This window comes from Macrosteles quadrilineatus, unplaced genomic scaffold (assembly GCF_028750875.1).
Source record: "Macrosteles quadrilineatus isolate MER2022 unplaced genomic scaffold, UCM_ALF_1.0 Scaffold_3__2_contigs__length_128488019, whole genome shotgun sequence".
Classification (NCBI taxonomy): Eukaryota; Metazoa; Arthropoda; class Insecta; order Hemiptera; family Cicadellidae; genus Macrosteles; species Macrosteles quadrilineatus.
In genome coordinates, this window is record NW_026542596.1 from 73,983,574 (window position 1) to 74,001,973 (window position 18,400).

Consider the following 18,400-nt stretch of genomic DNA (forward strand, 5'->3'; position numbering starts at 1 on the left):
AAAATTAAGAAGTTAAACGGGGCAAAGCCCGCGGGTTACAGCTAGTTTCAAATAAAGAAAACGAGGAGGATATTCAGTTTTAAAGTTTTAACGTTTTTGCTATCAAACGGAATTTTTAAATGTTACAGCAAAGTTGGTAAGTTCTAGGATTAATTTAATCATCCTAAGGTCAGTTAGGTTAGGTTAGAACAGTTTCTAATACTGGGTTTTCTTTGTGTGCAGCCTCTTCCCAATAATTATGAAAGTAACTGGATTAGGATTTAGGAACGCTTTCAGAATTGGCAGCAGACAGCTTGATTAACTTTGTCAGCTTTGACTATGACGTCCGCAGTTTTATACATCGATGCGTCCGCCATGGCAGCCAATAGAATTAGTCTGTATTGAAAAAAATGGTGCTGAATTAAAAAAATTTCAGATGTTTCAGTAAATATTTGGATTCTGTTCGCACCAAAGCAGGTATGACAACATTACCTAAACAGGAAACCAAGACCGACCACATATTTTTTTTAATATTCATATTTTCCCTGTGAAAAAATACATTTTCGCAAACACTAGAGAAAGTAGCAAGGTGTTATCCGTTGAGTAAGGTAGTAAATTAAATTGTTTACTGTTAGTTCACGCCTATCATAGACAACGCCCGACAGTTTTCCAGCGGCTAGGTTGGCACCACTGAGGCGGAGTTTGTAGGACGAAGACGTCATTCAGTTCTCAGCGCGGGCCAGAGCAGGACGTGCTATACGTTGTTTGTGTTGTTTATTTATTTATGTGAATTGAAGGCATCGTGCGTTGATATGACCGAAGCAATGGAGACGGTAAGTTTTATTTTTAATGTGTTTTTGATTTTTCCGTTTTTTTAATGTTTCGATTTGTGTGTTGACATTTCTTTGCATGTTACATCATACATATGTTATAGTCACAAATGTTTTGTAACATGAATATTGGTCAAATACATAGTATAAAGGTACAACTAGTGTTGAATTACATATTTTGACGTTTTTACTGTGTGTTTCGTTAAGTCAGAAGCTTCGCATGTCGTCAGACCACGCGTTGAAATCTTTCTCATTTCCAACGATCGAAAAGCAACAGCATTTTGTGTTGAAATAAATTTTAAAAGATAAAAGTTGTATTACACAAACATAATAAATCTGTATTCTATTACAAATTTAGACTCCTGAACATTTATTTTTTTAAATAATGCGTTTGTACGTATGGGGTTTTCTAAGACATTTTCCAAAATTAATATTTTGTTAAATACTAGTTCAATTACTTTATGAATAGAATTATGAATTTTTAAAATACTTATGCTGAGATTTGAGGTGGATTAATTTATCTGTGTCACATGTTCCATGGAACATTTCTCAAATGAAAATTGAGATATTTAAGCACCGGTATTATATTACATGTTTAAAAAAATTCAATGTTGATAAAAAAATATAGATTCCCAGCTGAATTATAAGAAATCACACTATTTTTTATCCACTATTACTTTCTTTAGGTTTACGTTTTCGAGTATTGATTAGGGGTTGGATTTATACAGTTAGGGTTAGATGGTTATGAAGATAGTTCACCAGGTTTGGTACACATTGAAAAACGAACCCCTTTATTTTTAAGACACTTTACATTGTCCGTAATAGTACTTTTTAATCTTTTACGAAAATATAGTTTGTATAATGTGATAATGCATGTAGCTAATCGTATAACTTACCAGTGTTTTTGAGCAAAGATTACTTTGCATACTAAAATTATGCGTAACATTTCCAGCGTGTTGTTTGTATGGAGAAGCGGTATCTAAATGAAAAGATATTGTAAATTGTTATATAACTCAACGAGTTATGCAATAATCATATAAACATAGAGAACTAGTTTGGGTATGAATCGTATGATTCTATTCTACAGAATATGGTTGTAAACACTCCTTTGACTAGCACTCTGGAACGTTACATAAAGTACTACTCTACAAAGGGTTTCCGATTGAACGAATTCCTTTGGTCCTCTAGTGGTCGAGGATTATTTCTAGGGAAAGGTAAAAGTTCAACTGTCTTCGTGAGATTGCTTCCACTACCGTTAAGCTTTAATCTAATTTGTCAGCACGGTCATAAGTCTGGAAATATATTATTCTTTTCACATACTTTTAAAATCGCTAATAACTAGCGATTTATTAAAACTTCTAGCCGATTGGTAGGTTTTACTCTAGGAGTAGTATGTTTAATTTCTCACCAATCTACGTTTAATGGGTACTATCATTGACTATTCTGCTAAAACAAACGGCAATCACACTAGGTTTCATCTTTTATATCCACCATATCAAGTCAGTTTTTATGTCCTATGACGCTAGGCACGAGCCCGTTTTTACATTATTTCAGGGTAGAACTAGTAGTTGCGGAATTATCACTTGGATAAAATCCATTTGTGATTTGATGGGATTTGAACCCGGGACCTCAGGTACCGAAGTCCCACGCTCTAACTAGACAAGCATGCTCTCCAGGACATTTCCCAACATCAAGTTAGATTAGGTTATCCGCACTAAAATATACACTTTTATTCAAAATGTTTGATTATTACTTTAATACTTTTTATTGAAATGGCTACCATAAAAAAGGTATTTTAAGCCACGTATGGATGGATATGAGAGTAGGATGAGTGGAACGATCTAGTCTTAGTGACTAAGGCCGGCATATTCCTTAGACACAGCTGTTGATTAATAGCCTTTACGGTGGAATGGAAACTAAGGGACCTACAATTTATAGTGGAATCCGAACCACATTTTTGCCATGGTATTAACGAATTGGACTAATTATCAGCAAAGTACTGCGGACAGTAGTAGTACTTACTAGTGCAGACGTTAATCCACACCATTGAGTATTACATCCACAGTGCATGCCTATAAATATCCACAATACGTGACCTCCTAGTAACTCAGTCTATCCACAGAGACTTTTTTGTGTCCTAACCTGGACTATGTAATGTGGTCAGTATAACAAAAAGGTACAACAAAATGTATTGAGTGTGTATTATGGTGCGGATTAGAATGGCGAGCTGAATGCACAGATAACACAAGAACCATAACGCTATCACCGTTTATTTTGTTATTTCTTTTAGTCGTCTCAAAAATTAATTACTAAATTATAATTAATCATGAATGCCAATTGCGTTTAGTAGTGTGATTCTCAGTGCTGATAAGAACATTTCTTCGTCCATCCTGATTGACACGATCTATACAGTGAATATTTTGTACACATTGTTTGATTTTTTTCATTGTTGAAACCTCTGACTGTATCCAATAGTCAATGATGAAACACAGTTTTGTGTTTAATCATGTTTGTACAGTGATCCAATCACCGCTATTCACTAATTGGTGGAAGTTGCCGATCGTGTGACGGGATGCTGTCACGGACTTTTACCGTTACACGGCGTGTCGTCCGCGGTTACTGATCGTATCCGCCTTTTTGTCGCCTCATTTTATCATTCAAGTATTTGTATATGCAACAATATATAGTAATTAGTAAACGTGGATTTTTTATTTTGGAACGGTTGTATTGATAATCGAATGTGTACGTTGTATGCATAGAACAGTACGTTTTACAGAAGTTGCCAAAAGGTTCAACCCAAAAAAGTATTGTTGTATTTTACGCGAATAATGAATAGCAAAACCTCTGCTATTTAGGCACGATAAACGTGTATAAAAAATGAATCCTGCTCTTAACGGTACATGGTGACGGGAAAAGAGGATGTCTGTGATTTTCGATTTAAAATACGCTTCGTAATTTCCTTTCAACTCATTTGAAGCAAAGAATTGTTTTATTTTCTTATAATGCGAATATTGTTATTACAATTGTATTTTTAAGAATGATAATTTAACAAAATGATGTTTCCATATTACTTTTCTAAATTGCCGCACAGTTGACAAAACATCGCATTAAATTTAATCATACTGAAGTTATAAAATACTTAGTCTGTATTTAAAATTCAATTAATTTAACCAATCAATCAGAACAATAAGTTTAATTAAAATAATAAGTTTTCCCTATGTATGATTATTATTCAACGGTAGCCACATATTATCGTATTTTAAGGGGGGGGGGAGGGGGGTCGTTTAAATTATGTCATATTTCACCAAACAGCTGGTTCTTCGAAGAAATAATTTGTCATAATGCCTGCAAGGGCAGCTGAGCCCAGTATCAAGCCATCGGCTATCGGTATATGACTCGTAACAATGGTCAAACAGCTGAGTTACATGATAAATAGGCAAATCCAAAAACCACTTACCTACTCAGCTTACATGTTTAGCTTAAATGTTATTAACTGTTAGATGAACATGCAGACAAACAAGTTCAGTGGGATTGGGAACACGCATTCGTCATTCAACTAACAATTAAACATATACTAGGTAGATATTAAATGTGAGATCTACTATATAAGGGAACGTACGAAGTCTGCTTAGTCTGTAATAATCGATCACATTATTTTATCGATACCGAAAAGCTGTAGAAACATTTTAATGATTGAAATCATCTTCATTTGAAACAGTTCATCATTCAACTCAACAGCTTTCGCCGGATTAATTGACGCACAATAGCGTTCGTCATTTAGTTCACCAAAGCTTCTCTTAATCTGATTGCTATAAACATTGAATGATCAGGGGTGGAAATAAGTGAGTGGTCACTAGATAGCATTTCTATTGTAGGTGTTTATTTAAGCTTTTAATATAGAACTAAGTTCTTTTAAATAAAACAGTTTAAAAATTTAATGGATTTTGATCAATGTTAAGCTTGTCAAGCGCAATTACGAAAAATGTTTACACTTTGATTGCTACGAATCACCGATATAATTAAAATGAAAACACGTTTGTTGCCGAAGATGTATTACTACACACCAGAGTCTTACTGAGTCTTTAAAATTTGTTCTTTCAAACCCCTTTCTTCAGACTCCAAATAAAAATGCCACCTGTAGTTTAGAATATACGTTTTCCAAAAGCAACACACGGCAATAGACTATCTCTAAACTAATGTAACTAAGCTATGGGTGTAATGTTAACTAAGCTCTAAAATTGATTAATAAAAACCTCTACTTTAAAACGAACTTCGTAAAACTACGGTTCCAGCTTCCGTAAATCAACTACTCCAGCGTGTAAAAACTTCAATACAGTACTTATAATTGAAATAGCAAACATACGAATTGCCAAGTATGAATGGAGATGAGTGTAGGATGAGTGTGATCTTGTAGCATTTTTACTTACTAAGTCCGACATATTCCTTAGACACAGATGTTAATTAATAGCCCATACAGCCAATAAAGGGACCAACAGTTTATAGTGGAAACCGAACAACATTTTTGTCTTAATTTACGAATCGGTCTATCAACCAAGCATGTCCTCCGACCAAGTAGCCGATTGCGCATGTCTGTTTGCTCAGATTCACCTGAGCAAGTGTGACGCAATCACGCAATCACAGGTGCCAGGACACCATGATAGAAAGCTGAGACTGGGAGCGCCTGCGCGCCTAGCCCAGGGTGAAAGTAACCACAAGTCTACTGTGTGGATAACGGTCTCAACCCGTGACTCGATATACAAGGCTTTGTATCGTGAACGGAAGAATTACACTCCAAAGTGTACTACAAATAGTTTAAATGAAGAAAAATCGTTTAACAATTTCATACATGTTGTATTTCAAGACTAATGTTTACAGAACTAGACCATTTAGAGAAATAAGTAGCTTTCATAAGCGAACAGAGGAGTAAACATATTTCAAACTAATAACTCATGTTCCCTCGGACATATAAACACTAACCAACTAATTACTTTTGATTGACTTTACTGATTAATGTTAAATCAATTGAAGTTATTACATGTTATTTGTAATTGCGTGGTTATAGTTTTGTTGTGATAGTTACTCTTAACTTCGATTTTAACCAATTAGTGAAGTAAACAAAAAGGTGGAATAAATTGAAATCGATTTAAAGTAATATGATACATTTTTTGTTACAACGAGACGTGTGCTTATGAGTAAATAAATAAATACCCCAACCACAGAAAACCTGCAGACTAAGCGAATTTCCATTTGCTAATTGGATTTACTCTAAAATATCCCCTTAAAATATCACATTTATTCCCGATATAAATAATATTCTCCGTTGCTATTAGGCACATAATAAATGTTCAGTATACTAAATTATTTTATTTTAATCCCTACAAAATGGTTTGGAAAGAAATTGCAAAATTGTAAGTTTATACGGTAAAAAATGGGTAAAACCAATGTTTACCCATAAACCCCCACCTCCCCTCCAAAAAACCTGTTCCTATAGGCCGATCATGCTGGTTCGTGAACTAGTCCAAAATAAGATTTAGGTTTACAATTTAAATGTAGGTTTACACGTTTATACCAAATTTCCTCGAAATCGGATCATTTTTGCTCGAGTTATCGTGCCGGACACAGGTCCTGGGTCCAGCTCTTACCATGAGTACTACGGTAATAGCTTATTCCCTATATGAAAAATTCGCTAATAGTATTAGTCTATCAGCAAATAGCATGAGTGAAGCAATTCTTCGTCATTCGTTAAAGGTTTTTTGTATTAGGACGCTAGGCACGATCCCGGAATTGTTTTTCACATTATTTCAGGGTAGACCTAAGGGTTGTGGCATTATAACTTAGATAAAACCCATTGGTGATCAAGTGGGATTTGAACCCGGTACCGAAGTCGCGCGCTCTAACCACTCAGACAAGCTCGCTCCCCATTCGCTTAAGTTATACGGGATTGACGAATTTGCGATATGATCCATAGTGCTGGGGCTGCGTTGAATTTTCAAACTCCATCATGTCGTTATTGATGGTGCAATTAAAATAATCGTGATTGAGCTAGATGTAAGACAGCACAAAGAAACGACGAAGGTGACCTTTGTGAAGGCGAGGCCGACAAGTACAGTCTGAGGACGACCTTGATGGCACAACTACAACTCTGGTAGGCACCCAGTGGCGGTACAGTCCCTGCAGTGGATGGTGGCAGCTTCTAAACATATTAGAAAACCGGAAAACGCAGCCTCTAAACAGTTTTTTTTGAAAATACATACATCTAGTGACAATTAACTGTGTGATCTTGATCCTGTGGTGATGCTTCAGTTGGCATGGAACTCACACCTTTTTCAACTTGAAATTGTTACGAATCCATCTTAATTATTTTTGGAGGGCAGGCAATTCCAAAAAAGCGAAGAATCTTGGGAAGATAATGTCTTTGTTGTTCCACCATCTTATATGTATATTTACCTCTTTTGAGCCGTTAAAAGGTTCAACAATATCATTAAACATGGATTTGATCTTTGCGAATGTGTCTGAATAGATTTCCAAGAGCTCTACTCTCAATAGAGTTTTTGTATAAAAATGTAGGGTGAAATAGTCAGATCCAAGCGGGACCTGAGCTTGATGATAACGTAACTCTTCTAAGAGTATTAATTAATGTACTAATTTGAATAAGAGAGTCATTACATAGTTGGTACAACTACTCATATATTTATTTCGACGAGTTTTTCCTACACAGTATCGGCCTTGAAGGATTAACCTCATACCATTATGCCAATGCAGACAACAATCATACATTTGTATAAAAAATGATATATATTTATTATCAAATTTTGTATACCGGTACCTATTTTGTTGTATTCTACCATCTATGTTTTTCTTTGTAAATTGGCTTCTGCCGTTGGAAATAAATAAATAAATAAATTTGTGGTCAATAGTCACAGCGAACTTGGATTTCAGCTTTAATTTCAATTCGAATCTTACAAGCAACGAGAAGGCTTGGGAGAGATATACGCCTACCAAAAAGAAACGAATGTCATATATCATTAAATACGAATTGAATTCACTTATAATCCCGATCGGTGCAACGTTTGTAACATTCTATAACGTTATAGCAATAGAATATTAGAGTAAACTGCAGGTACCAAAAATGTCATCAATTCAGGATTTTTTTCGTATTCCTAAATTTGGATCTTAAAATTTGATAAATATTCTACGGAGTTACTAAAACCTAATTGTTTAATTTGTTTTTCCCACACGAAATATTCAACACTTTAATTATGATGTCGAACAATTAACCCAATAGGATCATTTAGGCCTGGTAGGCTTTCTACGATTAGTAGAGCAACTGTTTTTGCAAGATAAATGTGCAATAAATAAATAATCTATAATATAGAACCATTTTATCTATGATAGAACGAACAACAATAAAATATGCAAATTAACTCTTTTTAAGACTATAACATATTCTATTATTAAATAATTATCTAAATCATTGTGGAATTTAGAAATTGTATATCTCGAAACGTACTTGCCAAAACCTCAAATACAAATAATCGAAGATTAAATCCCAAAAGTGTTATTTGGAACTCAACTTTCAACAATTGGCACCAGACTCTGGCCTGGCACGGATTCAACCCGCTCAGATAGTAGAAAGTTTCTAAGCAAAAGCTCTAAACAAAGTTCCACAGTGTAGGCCAACTTTTAAACCGTTAGTAATATAAATAAATACGGTAGCAAAACACTGCTAGGAGGTAATGTTTCGTTAAATACATACTTCAAAGATAGTCAAAGCTTCAAACGAGGTGCTAAAACCCGCTTTGAGTTTATGTTATTTTAATATGTCTGATGTGTAGGTTTAGTGTTTTGTTGTTACTTTAACGTAAATAAGGAAAGGGTTCATTTTATTCTAAAATATGCAATATAACAATCAGTTAAGTATTAAGTGTTAATTAAGTTGCCTGTCTTCCTTTTTAACACTTAAAATCTACTTAATCGATTAAACAGAAATTTCAGTCAAATTTAGCTTCTAAGCTGGGATTTGGAAATTATGCCTATTCCTGTTTACATTACAGTATAAGCCCCTGCCTAGGGATTTCAAATTTTAGAAGTTTTATTTGTTCGGTCATAGAAATTCTGTTTAAGGTTTTCAAATAAATATTTATTGGTCTCCAAAAGAAACAAAACGAACATCGACAATTACAATGTTAATTTTTGCCCGAGTTGCTATGTACATTTCACGAATATTAGAACATAAATTGCTATAGATCATAAACATTAACAAATGACGTAACTCGAATCCTATACTAATAGCGTTAACATATGGTTTAGACAGTTCTATTTAAGCAATGTTAAACAATGTTTACTTTCGAGCCAGTAACATCGTTTGTATGTTTATGATCCATACCATGTATGTTCTAGTATTCGTGGTACATTAAAATACCTATTGATTATACGCTACGCAACTTATTTTCATTCGCTTTAATCTTTGTTCTACACAGTACTTCAATCATGTTTCTATAATCAATAGTTGGGAAATTACATATACAGAGTATCCATAAAAAATGTTTCAGGACTTTGTTATATGAATCCTCATTACTAAAAGAAAGAAAAAAGTTTATGTGAAAGTATGTCCAAAAATGCATATTTTTCCCAGATATCCGCCATTTTGTTTTGTATACAAAAATATGATACCGATGATTACAAAACTGTTTTAAGCATGTTATGGTACAGAAGATCTATTATATAAAATATAATAAAGTTCATATGACTAGAAATTTCAAAATGGCGGCATTAAAAATTTTTATAGCTTAAATAACTCGAAAACGGATAATTTTATCATAAAATGTCAGCAATACTTTTAATCGAATTTTTAATTTGCTATCAACCGATACCAAGATCAAAAAGATTGGACGACAAATAACTGAAATAAAACGTTTTTGGTGTAAAAATAAGGCAAAGTTAGTCGGGGTGCACTTCATTTTGCCTGATCTTACAACTAAAAAACGTTCTATTTACGTTATTTTTAGTCCCATCTTTTTGATCATGGAATCGTTATAGTGAATTAAATATTCGAAAAAAGTATTCTTGACATTCTTTTTATGAAATTAATTATCCGTTTTCCAGTTATTTAAGTTATAAAAATTCAAATGGCCGCCATTTTTAAATTTCTTGTCAGACCAACGTTATTGTTATTTCTACTGTAAAATAGGTCTTGTGTACTTAAACATGCTTACCAAGTTTCATAATCATCGGTTAAAACCTTCAGATATAAAAATATTTTTTTATAAAAAACAAAATGGCGGATATCTGGGAAAATATGGAAAAACTTTTATCTTCCTTACAGCATAACAAATCATATTTCAAAGTCCTGAAACGCTTTTTTAGGACTCCCTGTATATTAAATAGTTACCAGGACTGTAACTTCGCACTTTGTTCTTCCATTTCACAACACAGATAAAGCTACTCACATAAATTATAAACAAAAAACATAATAGTAACGTAGCTGTGTTTTCTCGTGCAAGCATAAATTATCGTTTAAAAAACACACGACAAAAGGAATATAAGCTTAGTTGAAAGTAAATAAAGGAAATGTGCTGCTAGTTACTGTCGAAACGTCTAGTTTACAGCCTGTCCGTGGTTAAGGTAAGCCGTAAATCTAGTACCTTAGTGGCTAGTGTGGCACTCATGTCCTTTATGTTCAATAAGGATTGTACTCAAGGACACACTTCGCTTATTAGTAACATAATAACTGTGCTTGTATGATATAGTCTGGGCTCTCATCAGCTGAGGTTGCTTTATCTCAGCTGTTAATGTACAAAATGAGGATTGTCTTGGCTTCATCAGCTGTTTATGTTCAAGGATTACTATAAATGGGTGTCATCACGAATATTAGAACGGAAACGGAATGGATCATAAACATAAACAAATGACGTCACCAGCAAGAGTCCTATACTAATAACATTAACATGGTTTGGACAGTTCAATTTAATCAATGTTAAACAATGTTTATTTTCAGGCCGGTAACATTTGTTTATGTTTATGATCCATACTGTGTCTGTTTTAGTATTCGTGAGACCAATCAATATTTTACCTCTGAAGTCCCATATAAAAGCTCTGAAGTATTTTTTTTTTTTTAAGGAAATTCTTATATAAAAAAAAATGCAATATAACAACAAATTCCTAGGTACATAGACTGCCTTTGTATTTAAAACTGAGTAGATTTCTCCATAATTTTTAGCGTTTGGTAAGGACGAAGGAGCTTAATTTTGTTTAACATAAAAAATATTGAAATCCTCTTGCAGTTTCATCATAATATTTCAACTTCAAGAGGACAAATATTTAGAGTCGCGAAGTGGTTGTGAGAACACAACCACAACCACAAGCATGGCGCGACGGCGGGAGCGGCTGTCCTGGATACCACAGGATAACGGTTCATTCCCCCTCCATGCCGAACTTGCCAGGCTTCATAACACGTTTACGCTCAGGCGTTGATTAAACACATCAAATAATTGAATCGGACTCTCAAATATTCATCAACTGCTCAATCAGTCAATGATTGCATTAATTAGAGGTCTGAATAAAACCGTAAAAAATTTATTTAATTTAAGTTTTCTAAATGCCCCACTAAGACGAAAACCATTTGGGTCTTTGTAAATTATTATATACTACTATCAAGTTAAGTATTACTACCACTTTCACAAACTTGTATTTTAAATATTTCCAAGCTAAGCCTTATTTTCCAACTGCAATTCCATGTATAATACAATCGTGTTTTTCATAGTTTATAAGTTTTAGCGATCAGTGCGTGGTATTTGGATTTTCGTATACATATTTAATTGATCCGTCTAGGCTTGAAACATTAAATTGTCACCTCTAAATTTTCTATTTAGTTTTCTGTAATAGACCTTTATTTTATTCATAAACTTGTGTGTGCATCCATAATCTTTTTGTGAACTGTATAGTTTTAAAAATATATTTTAGTAGAGATGATTTTTATTTACACCCATAATATACAATAATACCATGCTGATTCTTTAAGTTATCATTGACTTATTGGTCTATGTTTGGAATTCAAATTGTATAATTTGTTTTCCTAATAAGTTTGATTTGTGTCTTTAAATTAAGATGGTATCAAAACTCAACTTTAAAACTCAAAATTCACATTAAAAATGCATTTCCCCTATCAAACATAAGTCTTGCATAGAACTTTATTTCTTTCAATTGTCCCTTTGGTGCAAATATTGAGCTCATTTCCTAACATTCTTTCATACTCCAGCCTCAAAATCTGAAAATTATTCCAACAACATTGAAAACATTGCAAGTTTCCAGTTGGTCGTCTATATTCGGAATCTAATCGTGTGACAATAAACGCAGTCTTGCAACAAACTACAGCATGTGGCCTCCAAGTGTGCTTGGCTCTCACGCTTGTGAAAATTACGCTCGTTTTTACAAAGTGACGCACGTCTTCAAAACACACGTGGATGTAACTGTTCGCACTGAGAAACAATGTCTATTTAGTCATTTTATTTGGTTTTGTTTAAAGGAGGGGTTTATTGTGTTAGCTAACGTAGAATCTTGCATTTATACTTAACTATTGGATAGTTTTAGTCCTAACGTCATTTTTGTAATGTGGATGTATAACCTAAATGTTGGTCACACATTCATTTGTGCTCCCCATTCATAAAATAATAAACCAAAACAGGGTTTTTTGGTTTGTAACGTCGGAAACTCTTTTTCGGAAATTATTTTAGAGTTTATTTAAGCTACTTTGTCATAAATATTTGAAATTACATTTTCGACCACTGTTACCTTAAATTTAGTATTAATGTTCAAATCATATTATGCAGTTGATACTCGTGCAGTAGTAATGATTTAGTAAAATAAATTCTTTTGACTTTAAATGGCAAACATCTAAAAACACACTAGTTAAAGGAAGGAGATAGTTTTAGGCTATATAAAGACAAAACATGCATTAAACCAGTGCTAAATTCCGTTATGATTTTTTGTGATCATCAATTTTACATTTTAGTTGTGACAAGTACAATAATTGATGTGATGTGCACCAATAATCCAATTGAAAATGCATTTAGCAATCCCGATTACAGGTTTTCGTTAATATCACTATTACAGTACTACCATATAATTATTACATGATATTACTATTACAATTCAAGAGAGTAAAATTTAAATCCACTATAAAACTTGATAACAGTTACACAAAATTACAAACATCACATATTTATTTAAAAATATATAAAATTGTAATCACATTATTCAATGTAAAAGTGAAACACATCATTCAAAGCTCCATTTTGGAACTACAAATAAGTGTTAAAAACCCGATTTTATCTTTAATACTTTGAGAACGATAATAGACGAACAAAGGGTCACATCCTAGCATTTGTAAATAGGGAACAGTCAATGCATTGGATGTTAAATTTCAATAAGTTTAGAATCAATAAACAAATTTTCTAATTAAAACCTTGGAGTAATTGGTCTGGTTGTAAGGGATAATAGAACGGATCGATGGCGCTCTTAATCCAAAGAATCGCTTTTAATCACCCAAACAAGGCCAAGTGCAATGGAACAAAAACTAATGGGAGACTGCCATTAGAAAATCTCCCTTCGATAGTTTTAAACAAAGCCCTCATCTCCGCTCTTCTACGTAGTGAATGGTGGAGAAAAATAGAAATTATGGTTCTGGGTGTTCTTTCCCTTAGCTTAAAAATATTAATTTATTTTTTGCATAAACTTATACTTACACGGATTTTATTAACGGAAAAATGTGATTATACGCAAGTAATTTTAGACATACAGTACAAAATTACACGTTTCCTGAAAACGCTACACCCTGAAAAATAAGTAATACCAACGATCAATATTTTTTATCAACTTGTAACGTAAACAATTTAACAACAGTTTGAAACCAGCTGTTAGTCCAAATAACATTGAAACAAACACGAAATGATATCGTCGGTTGCTAAAAGCCTTAAAAATTAGAATTTAATTTCTAGACAACGGAAATCTCAAACTCAAGTTCGGCATTTCCTTCAGTTTAAAATTATCTTTCTTTCAACGCAAAAATCATGAACATTCAAGTGGTTGATTCAGAATTTTGAAATTAAAAAAAACCCCTCGTACGTTTTAATGCATGTAAGATTAAACATACCAATTGTCTAAGTAGGGAGAAGTTTTGGTCCTAACCTTCAAATCTGAAGGTCTCAGGTTCAATTCCAAGCAACGTTGATTCTGAACCAAGATGATATTGTTTTGCTATCAGCTAATAATGCCTAATAAAGGGTCAACTTTGGAGTATCTAGACCAGGGTGTGGACCGTTCCCTTGAAAACAGCTTATACAACACAAATAAACTGGAAGATTAAAATTAAAATTAAAATTGTTGAAATATAAAAAAAACTTAGCTATGCGTGTGAATATCACGAATTCGACTTGTACATGTAGGCCTCAGACATAAAATAGATCATTACTTCACGTGTATATAAGTTTCATCGTGAACTCAGAAAACATTAATGTAAATGTTTTTACTGTGATTAACCTTGATACCTGCTTGCGATCATTCAAAGATTGACGATGTAAATGAAATTTCGAGAACAGCCACGGGATACAACTAATGGTTCTTGCTTTCAGCCTGGCAGCGTTGTTTTGAAGTGTTATTTCTGTAAATACTCTTACAGAAGAGAATAGTTAAAATTCATAACGATGTTTTCCTCATATGGAAAATTCTATATACTTGTTCAAAACAAATTATTGCTAAACCTAAAGAGCTGCACTGTTTACAGTATTTTAACTTGGGTGTAAGAAAGTAATGTTTCTTTTAACATACTTTCAACTCAAAACTGTCTAAATTTAATTAAAGTTCATTCTATTTTGTAAGTCTTGGCTAAACAAAACTGCTTCTTTGGAAATTGTAACGTTTGGTACTCATTATCAATTTATCCTTCATTCGAAGGTAGTATTAATGTATTATTGACGTTTTTGTGTTTGGCTAATGTTATGTATGCATTCTTACATTCGTCCCAAAATCGTATTTGTTGTGAGTGTTTCATCATGAAGTGACTGGCACGGAGGTTTGTAAGTGCAGGGCCTCTTGCAGGACTCTTCCCACCTCGTCTATATAAAACATAATCTCTTGTAAACACGTTATACTTGTAAATAAGCTGGAGATTCTTAAATGTATGTTTTATACGGTATATAAGACAACGTGTTGTTCACTATCACACTGGGAGGAGCAAGCCGAGGCTGCTCTAGTGGTAAGACAAGGAACTGCAGTCCCTAGGTCCCGGGTTCGAATTCCGCCCCCAATGGATGTTATCAAAGTGAGCTTGAAATAACGTGGAAAACGATTCTGGACCAGAACCTATAGTAATAAAAACAATGTTTATTATAGGGTATATTTATTGTTATTTTACCAACTTTGAAACCAGTTTTACCCAATTAATCTACTTGTTCTCCGGTTATTTGCTAAACATTATCAGATTTATCATAATTTTTTCTTAAGGGGTGAACTAAATAATTACCGGACATCAAGATACACCAAACTACACTATTTATTTTAAAATTGCGTGTCTAATTGTAGTATAAAATAACTATAGTTCTACGACCACACGGATCGGACTATGGATACCAGCTCTGAGAGACATAATGGTTTAATACATCATTTAAGACCTTTAGAACTGTCAACAATGCGTGTATGCGGGTGAAAAGTCTGCATGCACCAAAGTCAATGGTTACGTCAAGCCATAAGGACCTGGTACGTCAACCTGATCTCAAAAGAGTTTGTCACCATCAAGGGTGCCATTCACTTGTACAGCCACGTTACGGTTTCAACATGTCAAAACAAGCTTTTGCAACCACATTGACCATGATTTGAACACGTGCTTGACCATAGCGGACACTGCTTTCTATCATACCTTCGCACAAAAAGTACAAGGAACAGTTTCCTAGCGTTACGAGAGGTGTTGTGAAACCCAGCTGGTGAAAGTGACAATGACGTCACTAAGATGGCCGCCACCTTGGCTGCTAACGTGGTCTAATAGTCACTGTTTACACTGACCGACCTGGAAAGAAAGGAAAACCCAGGTGTTGCGAAAACTGTGGGACTACTGACTGACTCACTTGGTGAATTTGGAATTTGCTACCAACGTTGGTTCTTTTTTGGATATAATTTTAATTCGTCCATAGCGATTTATATATTTCCATTTGACTTGTTACTTGCAGTCTTAAACTACATTATTTATTTTGATTATTGGCAACGCCTAAGGTCTTAACTGTTTGCAATGTAGATTCCGAGAGTGGAACTGTGGTACACATTTAGAGATGTTGAAAGAGGGATTTGAAATACTAAAAATACTCATAATTTCTTGAAAGATGTTAACGATTTAGTTTCTATAGTTTTTTAAGGACTTAATGTTGTAAACACGTATACTGGGACGACTATACATCTCCCCTCACACCTTAATAATACCACACTCCTGTAGTAGATGTATCATCCTTGGAACTATGGAATAGCTGAAGCCAGTTTTTTTTTTTTTTTTTTTTTTTTTTTTTTGGGTTCCGCACGCTGCACTGTAAAGGTCGTCTTTGTTTTACAATTTTGAATCTTGTTCTTTATTTTAGTCATTTAAAAACTTGTTTAACCAAATAAAACTATTAATCATAAACAATAACTCTTCCCCTAGTTATACAACCAAACAATAAAGCACAAATCAAGGAACTAACCCAAAAATAATGGAAACAAAATTTCGTCGACACTAGAGCCCTGTGTCACCGTACACGAACTAGACACGAAAAACGAGCTTCAAAATTTACAATGGGATGAGAAGTGTACTTGTGTTGCTTATTCTATGGTATGTAATACTTACTTATAACCTTTTTCGGTATTAATACAAATTTCAGGGCTTATAAATGCGGAAAATAATTTATTTTACCACATATAAAATGTATGAATTAATTTTTATAATAACTTCCATTGTATGTTAATGAAATGGTCACAAATATGTTTATACTATATAACAATTACTAGGAAAGATCTACGTAAATGATGTGATAGTTGGAAATGCAAATCTAGTTTAATTAACATATGCATTAAATCATAAACTTAGATCCACGTGGGGTGTATTTCAGTTTCAAACTTAGCGTTGATGTTAAATTTATAACTGCAAATATGGCTTTTCTAAGTAAGAGCAACTTATCAGTTCTTTAATATTCAGTAGAGAGTAAAGAGTACTAGGGGCATGATTAAAACCACGGTATTCTTGTGTTTATTATTATCTGTTTACATTTACCATTTTATTATTTAATTGTACACTAAAATTAATTGTAATTATATCGAATGTAATTTTTCTTTAAATAAAAAAAAATACGCTCGTAGTTATCCAACTAATTTTATTTTATACCATACGTGGATTAAATTGTAAATTTTCTTTGGGAACCTATGGAATGAACGCTATAAACAAAATGGAAATCCTCCTAGCCAATAGGGTTGCTATGTCAGTATTATACGGTTACTGAGACTCTGACATTGCTAAGCCTCTAAATGAAGAGTCAAGTAGAAGAGGGTCAGTAAGCCAATACTGAGTCCACTCACGTTTTTATACTTTACCTCTGGGATCACTTCCCGCCTACAGTTACAGCTTTACGCTTATTCTATTTTCCAATATGCAAATTTGTTAATTTGATAATCACAGTACAATATTAAATATAATTCCAAATAAACTACAGGACTACAGCAAACCTGCAGACTAAGCGAATTTCCATTTGCCCGAATGGATTTACACTAAAATGTATCCTTAAAAATATCACGTGTATTCCCTATTTAAATACAATTAGTTATACGAGCACTTACGGTTAAAAAGTGGTTTTTTGTCAAATTTGATCAAAATATGTTCATAAACACGCAAACTACAACAGTTTACTTATCCTCCATAAGAATAACATGAGAATTTTAAATTTATTTTTTTTCTCCGTAGCTATTAAGCTCATAATAAATCTTCAATATACTAAATTATTTGTTTTTAAGCTCTAAAAAACGGTTAGGAAAGAAATTGCTAAATTATATGTTTTTTTTTTAGGTAAAAAACGGGAAAAACCAACTTTTACCCCATAAAACGCCCCATAAACCCCCGTTTCCATAGTCGGATCATACGAAATCGTTCAAATAAATGTAGGTTCACACGTTTAAAAATTTCATTAAAATCAGATGATTTTTGCTTGAGTTATTGTGCTAAAGGACACATATATATGAATTTGAACAGATTGTGTTTTTGGCCTCTGGGGACATCAAAATGAAAAAGTAAATCGGTGGCGGGCCTAGGTCTTACCATGGCACCTACGGTAATAGCTACTTCCCTATAGGGAAATTCGCTAATAACAAAAACCGCAACTTGACTGTTAATTTTACCTGTGAATGAATAGGTTTTCATGTAGAATGTTTAATCCATATTTACATGATAGATACGTATTTTGTTTTAACTATCCAGCGTTCGTCAGATGTTAAGTTCACTGGGATTATAATTGGGTCCATGTTCGATATCGAATGTGATCTTAACATGTAACCAATATTGAAACAGAACCCTTGTAAGCCTTAAGGTT

At 33.4% G+C, this 18,400-nt stretch overlaps 1 protein-coding gene across 1 annotated transcript in view; it reads left to right on the plus strand.

The window, feature by feature from the left end:
• Positions 1-682: 682 nt before the first annotated feature.
• LOC128990832 (SAM pointed domain-containing Ets transcription factor-like) overlaps positions 683-18,400 on the plus strand; it is a 38,634-nt gene continuing 20,916 nt past the window's right edge. The window contains exon 1 of the mRNA XM_054413443.1: positions 683-812. Within this exon, the coding sequence (XP_054269418.1) occupies positions 792-812 (21 nt within the window). The 5' untranslated portion in view covers positions 683-791. The remainder of the gene's footprint in view (positions 813-18,400) is intronic.